This window comes from Myotis davidii, unplaced genomic scaffold (genome assembly GCF_000327345.1).
Source record: "Myotis davidii unplaced genomic scaffold, ASM32734v1 scaffold513, whole genome shotgun sequence".
NCBI lineage: Eukaryota > Metazoa > Chordata > Mammalia > Chiroptera > Vespertilionidae > Myotis > Myotis davidii.
The window spans coordinates 2158224-2175268 of NW_006284436.1; the positions used below are offsets into that span (position 1 = coordinate 2158224).

General features: G+C 46.4%; 1 protein-coding gene across 1 annotated transcript in view; it reads left to right on the forward strand.

Annotated features, from left to right (window-relative positions):
- Window positions 1-17045, forward strand: part of KCNMA1 (potassium calcium-activated channel subfamily M alpha 1) — a 699960-nt gene that overhangs the window by 340081 nt on the left and 342834 nt on the right. Inside the window, exon 3 of the mRNA XM_006754825.2 lies at window positions 10919-10980. Coding sequence (XP_006754888.1) covers window positions 10919-10980 — 62 coding nt within the window. The remainder of the gene's footprint in view (window positions 1-10918; window positions 10981-17045) is intronic.

Below are 17045 nucleotides of genomic sequence, written 5' to 3' on the forward strand. Positions count from 1 at the left end.
TCCTTCTGAATGAACTTCCTGAGGAAACTGAGGCTGCGAGGGAAGCCTGGGTGCTGAGTGCATGCTGTAGGCCTGAGGGAAGCCTGGATCTATGGTGCCAGAGGGAAACCAGTGCGGGCAGCTGGGGGAATGAAGGCCTACTCTTGCACGAATTTTGTGCATTGGGCCTCTAGTGTGTAAGAATTTCCTTCCTTTTTAAGGCTGAATAATATTATATAGGATATATATATATATTAGAGGCCCGGTGCACGATTGGGCCTCTGGCAGTCAGGCATCCCTCTCACAATCTAGGACTGCTGGCTCCTAACTGCCTGCCTACCTGCCTGCCTGATTGCCCCCTAACCACTCCCATGCCAGCCTGATCGACGCCTCACTGCTCCCCTGCTGGCCCAATTGCCGCCAACTGCCCTCCCCTGCAGGCCTGGTCCCCCCACACAGCCTGCTGCTCAGTCATTTGGTCGTCCTTCACTAACCCCCCTGCTGGCCTGGTTGCCAGGGGGTGGCCATCTTGTGGTGGCCATCCTGTGATGCGAGGGTGTGAGGGTCAATTTGCATATTACATCTTTATTATATAGGATATATATGTTTATCTTATATAATAAAAGCCTAATATGCAAATCAACTGAACAGCAGAAGGACAGGGCGCTATGACGTGCACTGACCACCAGGGTTTAGATGCTCAACACAGGAGTTGCCCACAGCCCACAGACCCCAGGCCAGCCAAGGCGGGTGACAGCAGGGAACCCCTTGATCACCCTGCCGGTTGCCCCACAGATTGGCCCTGATCTCTGGCCAGGCCTACGGACCCTACTTATGCACAAATTTTGTGCACTGGGCCTCTAGTATATCTATATATCTACATAGCCATATCTATATCTATATCTATATCTATATAATCTATATCTATATCTATATCTATATCTATATCTATATCTATATCTATATATCTATGTCTATATTTATATATCTATCTATATTTACCTATCTATATTTATCTGTATCACATGTTGCTTATATTTATTCTTCTGTGAATGGACATTGGGTCACTTCCACTTTTTGTCTATTGTGAATAAAGTTGTTATGAATTTGGGTGTACAAGTGTCTGTTTAAATCCCTGCTTTCAATCCATTTTTTTCTTTAACATACTATAAAAACTGCCAAGATTCGAGAAACAGGACAAAGATGACCATAAATTCAGTCCTTGGTGACACTAAGTGGCAACTGGCAACCTGACAGTGCTATAGAATTTTTCTTGTCCTATAAACCTAATTAAATTAAAACCCAGTTGGCCAAACCCACATGCATTTAAGCCAGATAATTTTTCCAAAAGCTCATTAGCTGCAAACTTGGGAGCTCTACGAGCAGATGCAAGTTTTTCCCTCAGATTTTTCAGCAATTAGACAGAAAAGGCCTTTCACACTTTAGACTGCAAGTGGAAGATTTTATCTTGCTTGCCAATGTAGTTTTAATGCCCTTGGTGAAAATATACAGAAATCAGCCTGTTGAGTTTTATGATGCACTGATGTAAGATTCCAGTGTCACTACTAGTAAACCTCAATTCTCAGGAGGAGCACAGGCTTTAGGGAATTTTTTTCAGACTTAATGTTACAATTGCTTTCCACTTCTTCAGTTTCTCACTTCAGTTATAATACATTAGGCTTTGAAGGAACACATTCAACTCTTCTGTATGTTTAGGTTGTGCAAAATGAGATGGGCATGGTCAGTAAAATCTGGGGTGTAGGACAGGTGACCCTCCTGTGACAATCAGGGAACACTGTCCGCAGAAGTGCACAACAGCTCGTGCCCTAGAGTTGTGTCAACCAGGGCCCTGGTTTATGCTGCAGATTCTTCCGTAGGGAACAGAAAAAACAAGCTACAGACCCTCTATACCAGTGACGGCGAACCTTTTGAGCTCGGCGTGTCAGCATTTTGAAAAACCCTAACTTAACTCTGGTGCCATGTCACACATAGAAATTTTTTGATATTTGCAACCACAGTAAAACAAAGACTTATATTTTTGATATTTATTTTATATATTTAAATGCCATTTAACAAAGAAAAATCAACCAAAAAAATGAGTTCGCGTGTCATAGGTTCACCATCACTGCTCTATACCCATCTTTATTAGCTAGCTACATTCTCCTCTTCCCTCTCCAAAAAGGCCATTTATTGCACTTAATTTTGTATGTATCCCAGCAAATGTGTGATTTATAATAATCTTGTTCTTTGTAAATTATACTCAATATGAACCCTATTGCCATGGCTGGTGTGCTCAGTTGGTTGGGCTTTGTCCTGTGCACTGAAAGGTTATGAGTTCGATTCCCAGTCAGAGCATATGTCCAGGTTTCGGGCTCAATCCCGGTTGGGGTGTGCAGGAGGCAGCCAATCAATGTTTCTCTCTCTCCTTCCCTCTTCCTCTTTCTCCCTAAATAGCAATATTTTTTTTTTTTTAAAAAGGAGCCCTATTATTTTCTAGGCTTCCTTTTTATCTATAGTAATTTTGAAATTACCTAATTTAAAAATGGACAGATACAGTGCTGGGAATGTAGTGATTAATATATATTGACAGAGACCCAACTTTGTGATTGATTAGTAGAGTATTAGTTTATTATCTCTGTGCCCCTTGCAACCTGTGTGTGTGTGTATATATACATATACTAGTTAGTACACACACACACACACACACACACACACACACATCTATACAGTGGGGCCTTGACTTACGAGTGTCCCGACTAACGAATTTTTTGAGATATGAGCCGTCTCTCGGCCGATTTTTTGCTTTGAGTTGCTAGGTAAAATTCGGGTTACGAGCCAGCTTCAGATACCCCACTGCTAGTTGGCACAATGAACGTCACAGTGAACGCCACAACATCAGCCCAGCATCACGTGTCTCACTTGTTCACTTTTGAGTTACGAGCTCAGTCACGGAACGAATTAAACTCGTAAGTCAAGGCCCCACTGTATCTATATCTATATCTATATCTATATCTATATCTATATCTATCTATCTATATATGCATATGTATATGTTCATGCATTATTTATACATGAATTCACCTCCTCAGTTCAGACATGTGTTTTACTCCATTTCCACAGATTCCTGGTCCTGATCCCAATCTTCTTCACCTAAGGCTTCTGACATGCATCACTTTAATTGAACCTGTTTTTCCTAGAGACACAATTTCCCCACTTCTCTCTGTGGAGGTTGAGGTTGCTTATTTCTTTACAGTCCAGGGACCGTTGGCCACCCTGGCCCTCCATCGCCCTGCCATCCTGGTGTGAGACCTTCACTCTTGAGCATCCTGCCATCCACTGAGTTCTCACTCTTTCTACCCCCCTGATGCTGCCACCTACCTGCCTGCACTCCATTAATCAGGGTGGTTTCCTGCTGTCAACCTCAGCTCTCCAGCCGTTGCCTGAGTCTGTGCACATGAATCTCCTATCTATCCCCTGAGTGTCCCAGACCCTTGACCTTCTCGAGGACGAAGCACTTCAGCCAGCTGTCCCTTGGATCCCCACACAGGGAACTACTCCTCATGTCTGTGGGTCCATACCCTTCCATTCTCTTATGCTTTCACTGCACCAGTCTCCAAACTCAGTCTGTCCTCCAAATACTCGTGCAACAAACAGGGAGACACTGCTAGCTCTGGGAATGTAGTGGTGAGTGAAAAACGACATGTACCTTGTCTTTATAGGACTTGCAGCCCAGCAAAGGATAGAGGAATTAATCAAATGACCGCACAAAGAAATACAAAACTTCTGGGGTGCCAAGTGCTACAAGGTACAGACTATGCTCATAAGGGACCTTCCCAAGTTAGGTGGGCAGGGAAGTGACAGTATAGCTGAAATCTGAAGGATGACTAGTCTGTGAGGGGAGTTAAGTCTTCTAGGAGGAGGGGCGTACTTGTGCAAAGGCCCTGCGGTAGGATTTTTTTGGGTGCTGGCCATGTGGTGAATAAGAAGAACTGAAAGTTCCATTAACTGGAGTCTGGAGAGGGAGCGTGTAACATAAAGCCAGAGGGAAAGAAAAGGGCCAGCTTTCCAGGGTTTCGTGAGCTTGTCAAGGATTTTTTTTTTTTATACAAAAGCCACAGACTTCATTTGAAGCAATTGAAGGGGATTCTCTCCAATTATGTCTCGTGTCCTAAAAATCCAGTCCATCCTACACTAAGTAGTCCTGCATTTTATATATTGTACTTTGGGAGGCACCAGATTTAAATGCCCACAATTCACAGGCATTTTATCTCGGCTTCCTCACATCGTCTCAGTCTTATCTGGAAGTCCCACGTATTTTATTTTCATGCTGTAATTCTAAAGACTGACTCCTGAAATCACTTTCTTTTTCCTTTATTTCGTCTTGAATACATCTATAGTTAAGCTATTGTTTGGAGCCTTGGTTTCCAGGGAATCCATTTACAGCATTTTTGTGTAAACACTTGCATAAGTCAAATGAAATGCGCCACGATGTTAGGTTGGGAACTTAGGGGGCCCTCGGATATCTAAGTGGCACTGTCAAAATATTGCTTTTATGCTTTACAAATCTTTTGTTACTTATGATGACAAAAATACCTTTTTTGGTAGCAAGATTGTATATACTGTTGGGAACCATTAAGGGTGTAGGGATGAGAAAAACATGCTACTATGTTTGCCTTTATCTCTTAGAGAAACCACTGAGCTCAGAGTATAAGCGTTCAAGGTAAAACCTACAAAAATGTGGGTTTTTCAGAGGTCACAGGGGCAGGAGGTAAGGGGGCTGGGTCAGAGCCCCCTCCTTTTCCTTCAGCCACGGCAGGGCTGGGGCACAGGGGCCCCTCTGGCTTTGTGTTTGTGGGGCGGGATGTCAAACTGCGTGAGCAATTGATTGCCTACTGGAAACACCAACGAATGGGAGTGTCCGTGGAGTTCCCACTTGTGATTTATGAAAGAAACAGCAACTCTGACACAGATTAGTAACACATCGCTGCCATCATACTCAATTATTATAATGATGCAAAAATGGCTTACAGTAGCGTAAAAGAGGCTGCCTTTTTAAGCCAAAAGTTTTTAGTTCTTTCACTGTAAGCAATGACCTGTCAAGGTCCCCATTTGATAACCATCTGTTCCAATCCCACCATTTCACAGACTGGGAGACTGAGCCCCAGAGACAGGAAGTGATGTGCTCCAGAGCGTACTGCTTCGTGGGGCAGAGCTGAGACTCAGTGCCAGGCCGCCTCCTGATGGGAGTCTGTGCTCTTCCCCTGCGTCAGTCACAGGGGGCGCCTGGTGTCATTCTTCCCTGGGACAGCCAGGTGGACCGGGAGAGTCCGGAACCCTCTCCTCCTCCTTGGTCTCCCCTTCTCCCCTTCACAGTCTACATGTGCGGTGATGGTGGTGTCACTTCCCTGTCTCTACTTAGGCATCTCCAGGTGTCTGTCTGTATGTGCAGCATTTACCGAATTCACAGGCACCTCCCAAATCATTCAAGCTTCTGGATTCCATGCTTCAAAGTGAAGATGAGGCCTGATGAGGCTCTTTTAGTTTTCTCTTCGTCTCTCTCTCCCTCGAGGCCTGTGCCTCGGCGTTTGCTACCTGTTTGTAGGAGCTGTTAGACTCACCAGACCGGACGTCACAAGTTGGGTGTCGGAATGATGTTGTCTCCCATAAACAAAGTGTCCCCAGATTGTTTTGCCTTAGGAGCTCTCATGTCTATTTTTTTTTTATTACAGTGGCTTTAATTGAATATAAATTCTCCCTCAATTAAAAAGTCATGCGCCTTCGGGATCACGTATAAGAAATTGTCCATGTTCTGGGGGGTGGCTGCTGCCAGTAGCTGGCTAGGCCCCGATCAAACATGCAGAATCATTAATTAGGGCCATTTGTTCTGCTGAGAGCTGAGCAGAATCTGTAAGTCCTGCTCGGGAGAGAATTAATTCATCTTCCTCTCTGTACTTTGTAGAGTACTCCTAGCACGATTCTCCAAGCCTGCAGGCCTCGTGCATATGTTCTGATGGGCTAATTGCTAAGGAGACATTTGTAAATTAATCTCTGACTTGAGCTAAGTGGTTTCCCCTAATGGCTTTAATTCAGTGACTCCCATTCTTGGCCACACGTCAGCTTCACTGGAGGAGCTTGTTAAAAATAAGAGATGTCCAGCTCACTCCCCACCCTCAGGTTCGAGATTTCCTGGTCTCAGGATGGAGGAGGGTGTCTCTGTTTTTAAGGAAAGCACTCGAGGTGATCACACACCTGGTCGCAGTCGCCTCTGTGAGCCTCGGCTTTAAATGCTCATCTGAAGGCCCACGGAGCCTCATATGTTGATTGAAAGCATTTGGGCCCAAACCTGACACTTGAAACCAGGTTCTAGAACGGGCAGCATCTCGGAAGAGTCTCTGTTCCTGATCCCCTCCCCTCCCTGTTCTCATCACTGGGTCTGTCCTTCCTTGAAGAGCTCCAGTGCCCCGAGGGCGGATATTCTGGCTGTTTTCCACTTTTATGGACTTTCTGAGACATTTGGAAAATCTTCAGAGCCTGCTGGAATTTCCAGCATGAAGGTGGCTGTGAACGTTCTCTCTCAGGTGGCTGGTGTCAGGTGTTAGGGACAGGCATTCTTCTAGTACAGTGCGTGTGTGTGTGTGCGTGTGTGTGTGTTTTCTTGGCATTCTGTGCAAACACAGGCTATGTTTGGTCTTGGAGTTTTGAAAATAGATTACGCACAAGCACCATTGTTGTAAAGACATCTCTATCCAATCTCTTGTGTTCAGGAATCTCACACAGGAATCTCACACTCTGCAAACATCACAGAGCATGTGGAGTTTCCAGTAAACCTAAGCATATGGCAGTGAGCACCATGCAGGTAGCCAAGGTGATTTGGTGAAACTGGACTATGAGAGGTGAGGAAGGCTGGCACCGGGGGCTGAGAGAGCACGCTCACGTTGTCCCCTCGGTCTGACTGTTCACAAGCTCTTGTTTGCTGACGGTGCTTTGGGAAGCACCTGGTCATTGTAAGCTTATTCTGTGACTCAGCTGCTGGAGGGCGAGTGTCTTCCTCTCTCAGCTTTTGTGCTTCTCATGGCCTCATCTTATGTCGCAGGCTTCAGTGTCCCTTACCCCTGGGACTGTGGAAGTGCATAGAGAGACTCCCCATCTCCATCCTTCTTACTGAAGGCGCATGAGAGGAGACAGGATACGTAGGAAGAAGGGAGACTTTGAGAACAAGGAGGGTATTGAGACCAGAGCCCTGTTCCTACCCCTCCCAGTTCTTCTCCATTCAGGTGTGTTCCAGCAAATCAGTAGCATATGTATTGATCAGATGGTTGAGCACCGACTAGATGTAGCATAGGATTCATCTATGTAAAGAGTACTGCAGAAGGAGTATATTTTATGACTCCAAGTGGACTTTTTCTTTTGTTTTTCCTAAGGCTTTATGCATAGCAGATGTGAAATAAATACTTGGGTGATTATTTGGGGGTGCACTATGCCATAACTATTACCATTTAGGCTAAAATAGAATTATGTTGTGTGGTGAAATAGATTTTTTTATATTTAGAGTAGGCTGCTCAGCCAATGGAGGATTTTTCAAAGAGATAGAATGTGTGTGTATATGTGTGCGTGTGCGTGTGCGTGTGTGTGTGTGTGTGTGTGTGTGTGTGTGAGAGAGAGAGAGAGAGAGATCCTTTGTTAGGCCTGTAGAAGATGAATCTCTATTGGTTTCCTGTCTTCATGGCCAAATCCATAGGGTTAATGTATTTTCTGCAGCACTTGGATCCAGGCTGACAATGTGATCACGCCTGACATGATCAAGAGGCATTTATCAAGTTTAAAAATCTCATGCACACCCTCTGGCTCAGTTGGTTGGAGCATCATTCCGTACGCCAAAATGTCACGGGTTTGATCCCTGGTTGGAGCACATGTGGAAGGCAACCCATTGATGTGTCTCTCTCTTTTCCATGTTTCTCTCTCTCTTCCGCTCCCCCCTCTCTTCCATTCTCTCTAAAAATCAATGGGAAAATATCCTCAGGTGAGGATTCACAAACAAACCAAAATAATCACACGCACAGTTGTTTCAGTACGGAGAACAGACGCTCTGTCCATCTATGGTTTCATGCCCGGGGGCAGGGGGTGGGTGGGAACTGGGACCTCCTGGAGAGGGAGCCTTCCAGCTAAGCTTTAGGAGCTGAGCGCAGGTAGCAGCCTCAGTCCCTGGAGACTTGGAGGCCGCGTGCCTCCTGGACTTCTTCCCTTCTTGCCTCATCAGGGAGAGGCTGATATGTGAGTTTGCATCTTAAGAGGAGAGTAGAAGTCCTTCCCTCCTGTCACTGGCTGATTTGCTCAAATGAGCTGCACATTATTTCCCACAGCAGAGGCCAGTCGAGGGGAGCTGGGAGAAAGTAGTGTCAGCTAGTTTGACCACTCAAGCCTGGGGAATCATCGCCATTGCAGGAGAGCGATGCTGAGCTCATTTCAGAATGATGCGGATGCCTTCTGCAAGGACTTCTTTCCTATTCTTTCCCCTTTCCTGTTTCTCCTCCTCTCCTCTTCCGTCCTCCCCTGCCCCACCTTGCCTTTCTTCTTCTTTCTTCTCCAGATTTTAATGGAATGAGCCCGTGACCCCAGCTCGGCCAAAGCTCAGCATTCACACACAGAGGCACACACACACACACACACACGCGCGCACACACACACACACACGTGCAGCCAGACTGACAGGGGTGAGCCTTGAATCAGCTGTTCATGAATGAAGCAGAGATCCTGCCCCTCTGTGCTGGCCACGCCCCTTCTCTTTGAGGCATTCTGAGAATGAGGTCAGAGCCAGGATCTAACGGCTTGTGTCTCAGAAAAAGCAGCACAGGTCAGAATTAATCTTCAGCTATTTGTTTTGCTACCTCATTCAGCTCATAGAGGGGAAAGCAGAGGGTTGTTCATGGTTTTTGTTTTGTTCCTGTGCATAACTTTGCAAGGAGTGAGTGAGTGAGTGAGTGAGTGAGAGGGGAGCGGCTCAGGCGGCTGCCAGGGTGTTTGCGCTGGCTCCATGGTAATTACTGACAGACTGCCGGAGTTTCCTTGGATCAACTGGGACATGTTTTCGTTTTTAAAACAAAATGGAAAAATAAAATAGGCCCCGGTGGTGTCTTAACACTTCCTCTCATGAGGAGAATTTATCAGGTGCTGTGGAACCACATAGTCCCTTTACAGGGTCCAGTTGTTTTAACCATCAGCTTTTAAATATGGAGCTCACCCTCCCTCCCTGTAGCTCCATGGAGTTTTGCAGTATTCTAAATGAATATGCAGATTTCATTTCTGTCAGCCACTGTGGTGCACACACAAGTACAGAAATGTGTGAGCGATATTCTCTCTCTCTCTCTCTCTCTCTCTCTCTCTCTCTCTCTCTCTCTCTCACACACACACACACACGGCTTGATTCTTACCTAGTCTTTACATAAACTGGGTTTTATCTCTATGCACCAGCCAATGCCAGAGGGATGTTCATAGATGTTCCAAGGAGACTGACACTTCTAACCCCTTCCACCCTTCTCCCCCTGCAGTTTCCGTAGGAGATTAGCAGATCTGAAAGGGAGCTGTTGCCCCTGGCATCTTATGTGATGGTGGGGGTTACTTTTTGTTCTCAAGATTAATCATTGGCTCTTAGCGCCTGTTTTATCTTTGAACATCCTTCTGGTTAGACCAGGACTCTCCTCCGTGAAAAATCAAATGAACAAATGAGAATGTGGAGTGAGCAGAGAGGCGTCCGTGTCAGCCCGACCTGCTACATATTCATTTGATAGACTTTGGTGTGACAGGTGTCCTCGGAAGGGGATGCTGCACTGTCTTTTCTATCAAAGGTGATTGATTACCTTTGAGTGAAGCATGTGGAGGAGAACAAGGATTGTCTTGTAGCCGGCCTCATGTATGACCTTAAACGGCTTCCAAAATACCTAGACCTGTCCCCCCACTCCCTCCCCCATGGATAGCTGTACAAGCAGCGAGTTTGTGCCCCTCCCGCGTTTTATTATGAGTTTATTGAAATAAGTACAACTTGAGGGCAACATTATAGGATCATCTCTACCTAAAGGGATTGACTACTTTGCCCAGATGAACTGTCAGGTTCTGAAAAGACAAAGCTGTAGCTAGACGTTCCTGGCTTCTAGGAATGAGTGGGAAAGAGAAGACGTGTGTGGTCCTAGAAATAATTGGACCTTTTTAAAAAATTGCGTATTGCATTTATTGGGGTGACATTGGTTCGTGGAATTATATGGGTTTCAAGTGTACAGTTCTGTAATACATCATCTGTATATTGTATTGTGTGTTCGCCACCCTAAGTCAAGTCCAACTTTCTGTTTTCCAATTGGTATTTCTTGGACAGAAACAGAAAGTAAATTCATGGTTATCCAGGGCTTGGCTTGCAAAGGAGGATTAACAGGCAAGAGGCATCTTAGTGAGACTATGGTGATGGTTGCAGAACTTGGTATAAGTATTCAAAGTCATTGACTGAATTGTACATTTAAAATGGGTGAATTTTATGGTAGTATGTAAATTCCACCTCATTAAAGCGGCTAAAAATTGATATTCCTGTATTTAAGTTCTCTTGGGGCCTAACTTGCATATAATATGAAGCATTGTATCACCCCAAACGTTCACCTGCTCTTTTCCCACCGAAGTGTGTGTCTTCACTTTGGTGGCGGAGAAGATTCACCCTGAGATTACGGAGCCAGATACAAACCCCGAGCGTTAGGATATTAGAGTCTGCCCTGACCCCTGTTGGCCAGCAGTGAGGTTGCTGCCCACTGCCTGGTAGGGAGCCAACATAAGGGGAGCAAAGGGATAGGTTTCCAGGAAGACCCCAAATTTCCGAGCTGCGGCTCCATGTGTCACAAAATTAAAAAATAAAATCCCAGTGTCATTCCGCCCTTAAGTTACGCATTTCTCTCTTGTTTTGCAGGTTGTGTTAGTCTTTGCTCTCAGCATTGGTGCACTTGTCATATACTTCATAGATTCGTCAAAGTGAGTATTGAAACCCGTTGTCTTGCCCTGTTTTCCTGACACAGTTGTGAGTCCGTATTTACATCTATCAATGAGTTGCTTTAGCATCAACCTTCGCAAGCGCCTCCTGAGTGTGGAAGGCTTTTAGAGGCAGGCGGGGCTGTTGGTGCTGATTTTCTGAATTGGCAGCAAGTTCTCCCAAGGAGGGACTCTGCTGGCGAAGACAGGGAGGGTGGGGTATCGGAGTGCTGGGCGTTGCTTATATGTAAATAACTGTTTCCTGAGTATTTGCACTGAAGAGGCCAAGAGGGTCGGAGAGTTTTGTGCATTTGCAAACTCTGGGAAGTTTAAGTGTCCAACTGGACAGGGTCTGAGCATTCTTGCCATGGTGGCTGGGCTCTTTGCTCCTTAGGGTTTCAATGCTTTAATCTTATTTGAGGTCAGATAGAAAGCGCGATACTGTCCTTTGTACCTGCCAATCAAATACTCAGCGGAAGCATCGCTTGCTGGTGCTTCTTGACTCGAGAAGAAAGGAGATGGGACAGAGTTCATAATGACTCCCAGAGGTGGAGACCATGGCCATCTGAGAATTCCTAGAGTGGACACTCACACAGACCCTCTCAGGTGCCAGCTGTGTGGACTGGTGCTTCAGGGTGAGTCCAGGGTGAGGTCTGTGCCACAGATGGCTCAGGTTTTGTAGGAGGCAGGAGAGGTCACCGAGCGGAGCTGCCAGGTGGTGGGCAGTTCTGCCCTGGTCCCTGCAGGCGTCACCCTGGCGCATCATCTGTTCTAGGGATTCTGTTGCAATCCTGACGCTGACAGCATCTAGGAAACTGGAGCTGAGCGGGTCTGGCCGGCCTGTCTGTGGTGACATGAGCTGGACACTGGACAGTGGCCTTGAGCTCTTTGCCTGTGTTTTTCACTGTGAGAGTGTGTGTGTCTCCTTGAGCCCTGTCCCTGGTATGGCTGCACATGAGCATCTGAGCCCAGGAAACCCGCTCGATGCCTCTGTTGGCAGACTCCTGTGTGTGTGAATTCTGAGTTTAGCATTCTTTCGCTGGGGCTCAGGATGGTGCGATTTCATGTCCGCCTAAACTCTGAGTTTCTCAGAGGCATCTGGTCACCAGCCAGAGGATTTTCTGACTGGAATGCCAAGGCCAAGATATCATGGTAGGGAAGATAAAGAAAACACCAGCTCCAATCACCTGTCTCTGGGGATCAACCACATCAGACAATCTGAGGTCGTTCAGCCTTCCCCACGCACCAGCAGGGCTGCCCTGGCCCAGCTCAGGGTGAGGGTCCTTTAAACTTTCTCAGGAGAGGAGATCCCACACACTCCTCCGGCAGCTCACGCCTACCAAGAAAGAGAAGACGAGCTTTTCAGTCTGGAAAATTCCAAGTGGCATGTCATTGAAGGTAAGCCCCTTGCAAATATCTCCTCTTCATCATTCTGACCATGATTGAATTGAAGCAAAGATCTCTAAAGCCCCCAGTCTTATTTCTCCATTCTCTCGCCAGGCACATCCTGGGGGGTGCATCCCCTGCCAGTTTCCATGCCAGGGCTCAGGAAATGGGTCTGGGCATGCAGTCTGTGTGCCCCAGACAGAGCAAGCCCTGACGTGGAGGTGAGTGTGGCTGTCGTTAAAAGGACAGATGCCTCGGCCCCTTCTTTCCTTTGCCTCTCTTCTTGCTCCTCTGTATTCTGTTAAAATAAAAAGCTCTTGCTGGATGGGTCTGAATTGTGTGTTTTTTTACAGCGTCTACTGTGAGGCAACCATTTGTACTTAGATCCTGGTGGACTACCATAGGCAAGACCCTCTCCTTGGCTCCCCGCACTACCACAGGGCCCTTTGGACTTTGTTCTGGTTCTGCTACGCCCTGGGAAGCTGGCATTGGGGGTCATCTCTGGTTCTGGTTCTGCAGAGAGTCTACGCCAAGAATGGACCTTCCATTCTGTTCTCAGCTTTTCCCAGCAAAGTGCCAACAATCCTAGAACCAAGACTCTCCTCACTCTCCCTGGGGACTGTTCTGGCCACATCCTAAACTCTGTCTTTCCTCTCTGTCACTAGACTGTGTGGTTTGGCAGAGAGGGCCTCTGTACATTGGAAGACCTGATGTTTATGTCACCTTTTCTGGTTTTCATTTGCATTTTTTCCTTTGGTGCTGGAACCATACCCCAAGGTTCTGTCCCAGGGGTGACCTGATCAGCATAGTCAGTACCAAGGAGTCTGCAATCTTTCTGGAGACAGCAGGCAGGCATGCTCAGTTAAGTAAGGAGCGGAATTAAAACAGACTCTGTAAGATAACCTTTATGATAAGTCTAAAGGTTCAGGAATAAAAAAATAATCTATTAAAATAACTATCATCAAGCAAAGTAAACAAGATAAAGTGAGATTCTATCCACACATAAAAAGCAAATGGAAACTAGGTAAGAAAGCAGGCTGGAAATTCTAAATATCCATCTTTTTCATTCAAAACTGTCATAAGTTTTACCCTCTGGTGGTTTTGCTGGCCATTGGAAAGAAATGGCATCTTGGAAAGAAATCTTTAAACTTCTCTTAGAATTTATACGAAATCATTATCCTGGAAAAAAGAAGTGTACAGTATTCTTCAGATGACTTTTAGTTGGTATTTATACCCTTCAAATGAATAAGTAACTTAAAAGACAATCCATAGGCCTTCCCTTGCATGAACCTAACTGGGCAGACACTGCCAGTCAAATATCTTGTTTCAGTGAATTTTAACCAGAGCTGGCCTCCCCCAGATGGTGGGGAATACACTGACAACACAAGTTCAAGGTGTGAGGCTCTGCAGGTTCAGTGTCAAGACAGGCCAGTCCAGGTTGTGCGAGAGGACAGGTGGGCTGGGTGGTTATTCTACTTCTGTGTGGCAGCAGGGGAGGCCGGCACTTCTGAAAAGTGCCAGAGTTGAAGGGGGCATGATCTTTTTAACCTTTCGCTGCTTATTTGGCTGTCAAGAGGCTGTGGGTACGTTATTTCCAGATACAGTCTCAACTACACGTTTTTTTCTTTTCCATTGCTAGGCCAAGGTGATCCCTGAGCAGTTCTTTTGCTCTTAAGGCTTTGAGAAGCCCTTCCTTGGGTATTACCTTTCCCGGTGATCACCAGAGAGGAATCGCATGGGCAGCTTCAAGTGGTTGCTGTGAGCTAAGACAGGCTGTCCTCACGACTCCTGGAGTTGAAAGCCAATGAGAATTATCTTAAATTGTGTTAAAATTATGCTCCCCCCCCAAGGAGAGGAGGCTGTTTCACCAAATCTTTAGATAGACATCAGTGTTAATTCCTTAATAGACACAGAGATGCATTAAGCCTGCCACACACAGCAATCCCACCCCCAGAAGGTACCCCTCAGTTAGCCACAGAAGACAGAGTCCAAAAGAAAATAACTCCATTTCTTTTTTTAAAAATATTTTTTTTATTGATTTTTAGAGAAGAAGGGAGAGGGAGAGAGAGACAGAAACATCAATGATGAGAGAGAATCATTGATCGGCTGCCTCCTGTACATCCCCCACTGGGGATATGACCGCAACCCAGGTACATGCCCTTGACCGGAATCGAACCTGGGACCTTTCAGTCCGCAGGCTGACGCTCTATCCACCGAGCCAAACCGGGGTGATGATGTCGTCATGGCTGATCCAACCCTGTCAGTTTCCTCCCTCTGACACAGGAACAGTGATTCTTGCTAATAGATAAGGGAACAGAAAGCCCCAAGATGTCAGTGTGAGTGCAGGCTTCATGGCTTGCATAATGCAGCAGTTCCTGCTGCTTCTAGAATTTCAAGAGGAAGTTGGAAGAGAGAGCGGCTCAGGGCCCTGGGAATTTGCCCTTTTCCAGGGGCATTCTGGGAAAGGATGACTCACCTGTGAATATATTTATTCCTTTGATTCATGTTTAAACTCCGCTACTTTTTAGGCTGTAGTTATGTGGATTATGAATATTTAATATTGTGTATACTGAAAATGAAGGTCAGATCCTGCTTACGTGACTTCAATGCTGACTCCTGTCTATGCAAGGCAAGCTGCCTGCTGTTAGCAGAGTAAAGCTGAAAGGTTACACATTGTTAAAAATCTCCTTAATGACTTTATTTGCTCCAGAATGGCTGGTCCGCAGTGGGGGGCTACTTTTCTGTTCTTCTGTTGGCTTTTGCTATCTTCTCTTGGCTTCTGGTATCTCCTCTTGGCTTCTGGTATCTTCTCTTGGCTTCTGGTAGGGACAGCTGTTTGGGATGTGGCCGTAAGGAGGGGGGTGCGGACAGTACCCCCAGGCTTGGAGAGCGATCTCATGGAAGGGCTGGATGCCAGGGTAACAGCGGGATTATGATGTGAAAATGGCCTTGCCCTAGTCTTGAAAAGTTTACATTTGTATTCAGTAATTCATTCATTTTGTATCCATTCATTCACTTGAAACATCTTCAGAGTGATAATGCTGAGTATTTTCCACATGGTAAAAGTGCTATGGTTAGTTATGGTCAAGGAAAACTGTTTTTAAGATTGCAATAGAAAATGACCTGACTGTGTTTATGTTCTCTGGAAATAAAACCGGCCCCACTGATGTAAGAGGGATGGATACCCAGAGCTTTAGCAGAAGTGACCAGTCACCCAACTGCTTACCTGCCCCGTCTTCACAGGCCAGGCCTCTCATCCCTCAGCCAGGACACCGCCTCAGGAAGGAAGGGAAGGGCTGGGTTGGAGGGAACTACATTCGCTGATCATATGCTTTGTATGGAGTCTAGTGCTAAGCACTTTAAGAGAAATAACACAAGCAGTCCTATCAAAGTCTTCTAACTACATCATAGAGTAGGTATTACAGCATTCCCACTTACAGGTGAGGCCGAAGTTGCAATGTTTACTCCAAACCACGTCGCTAAGAAATTGTGGAGCCGGGGTTTGAATCTAGCATGTCTCAAAGCATCACTCGTCCATGTCAAGAAGTGAAATTCCAGCCTGTGGAAGCGACTAAATGGGTTTAATGAGGAGTTGCAGGAATGAGAGGTCCCTTAGCCTCATACCCCTCCCAGCGCCCCGCCCCCTTCAATCACCTGTCTTGTTTGCCCTCTGGTTCTCGATCTCCCCACTTCTCAACTTTGGGGCCACGTTTGAAAGTCAGCAGTGCTGATGAGGGTCCTGTGACAGCTTTCTCCCTACAACATGGGACGTGTGGGGCAGACCCCTGGGACATGTGCTGTCTGATGTCCCTTTGGACCTTGATCTGTTTCTTCCAAATTTGGTTTCCTAAGACTGTTTTCTCTCCTATCGCGGGGACTAGCAGCATTTTGTGCTGGACTGGGGTCGGGTTAGCAGAGAACAAGGAAAGATGTTGTTTCTCCGGGGCTCTTCCCGCTGAAGGGATTCTTTCTCGGCAGAAAGACCCTTTGCCCTCCCCGCTTACCAGGTTCTCTGTGACAGTAATTACCACGCTAACAGAGATAACAGCAGAGGCCCTGCTTCCCGTTAGATTATTGTATCTCACTAGAGAGTCGCAGAATGTAGGCAGCTCTTCATTGTGTGCCTAGACAATTAGTGTTGTCAAACCAATGGACTCCAGGAAAGTGTGGCCCCAAAGATGTTTCCATGGAGTCTTTAAACGATTTTTAGGTGTCTGACCTCCTCCTCCAGGTAACTGTGCACACAGGGGTTGACACAGCGCCTCCCACATGCCCACCCTCCTGGCAGGCGCCCAGCAGAGCTGGGAGGTCAGCGTAGACCACCTCCATGTTAATGTGTTGTAGACCGTGAAGTACAGTGAACGCTCCTGTAACTGTCCCCATTCGCACACTCCTTGCCCCGCAGCATGAACAGCTGGGCAGCCCAAGGCAGAGAGGAGGCTCTGTGGCCAGCTCCTTCACGGAACCGGGCCCTTCGAGGGGGGGATTCGAGAAATTCGCTTCAGCTCTCCGCCTTCTTCTCTGTTTTGAGAAGCCGTGGCCAGCGTTGAACCTTTGTCGAGGAAATCAACAGGAATCACTGTGTGTGTGAAACATCTCCCTATTCTTTTTTTTTTCCTTTTTAAATACGCCCCCCAATTTTCTTCCTCTCTTCCTGACATTTTTATTGCTGGGCTTTGGTT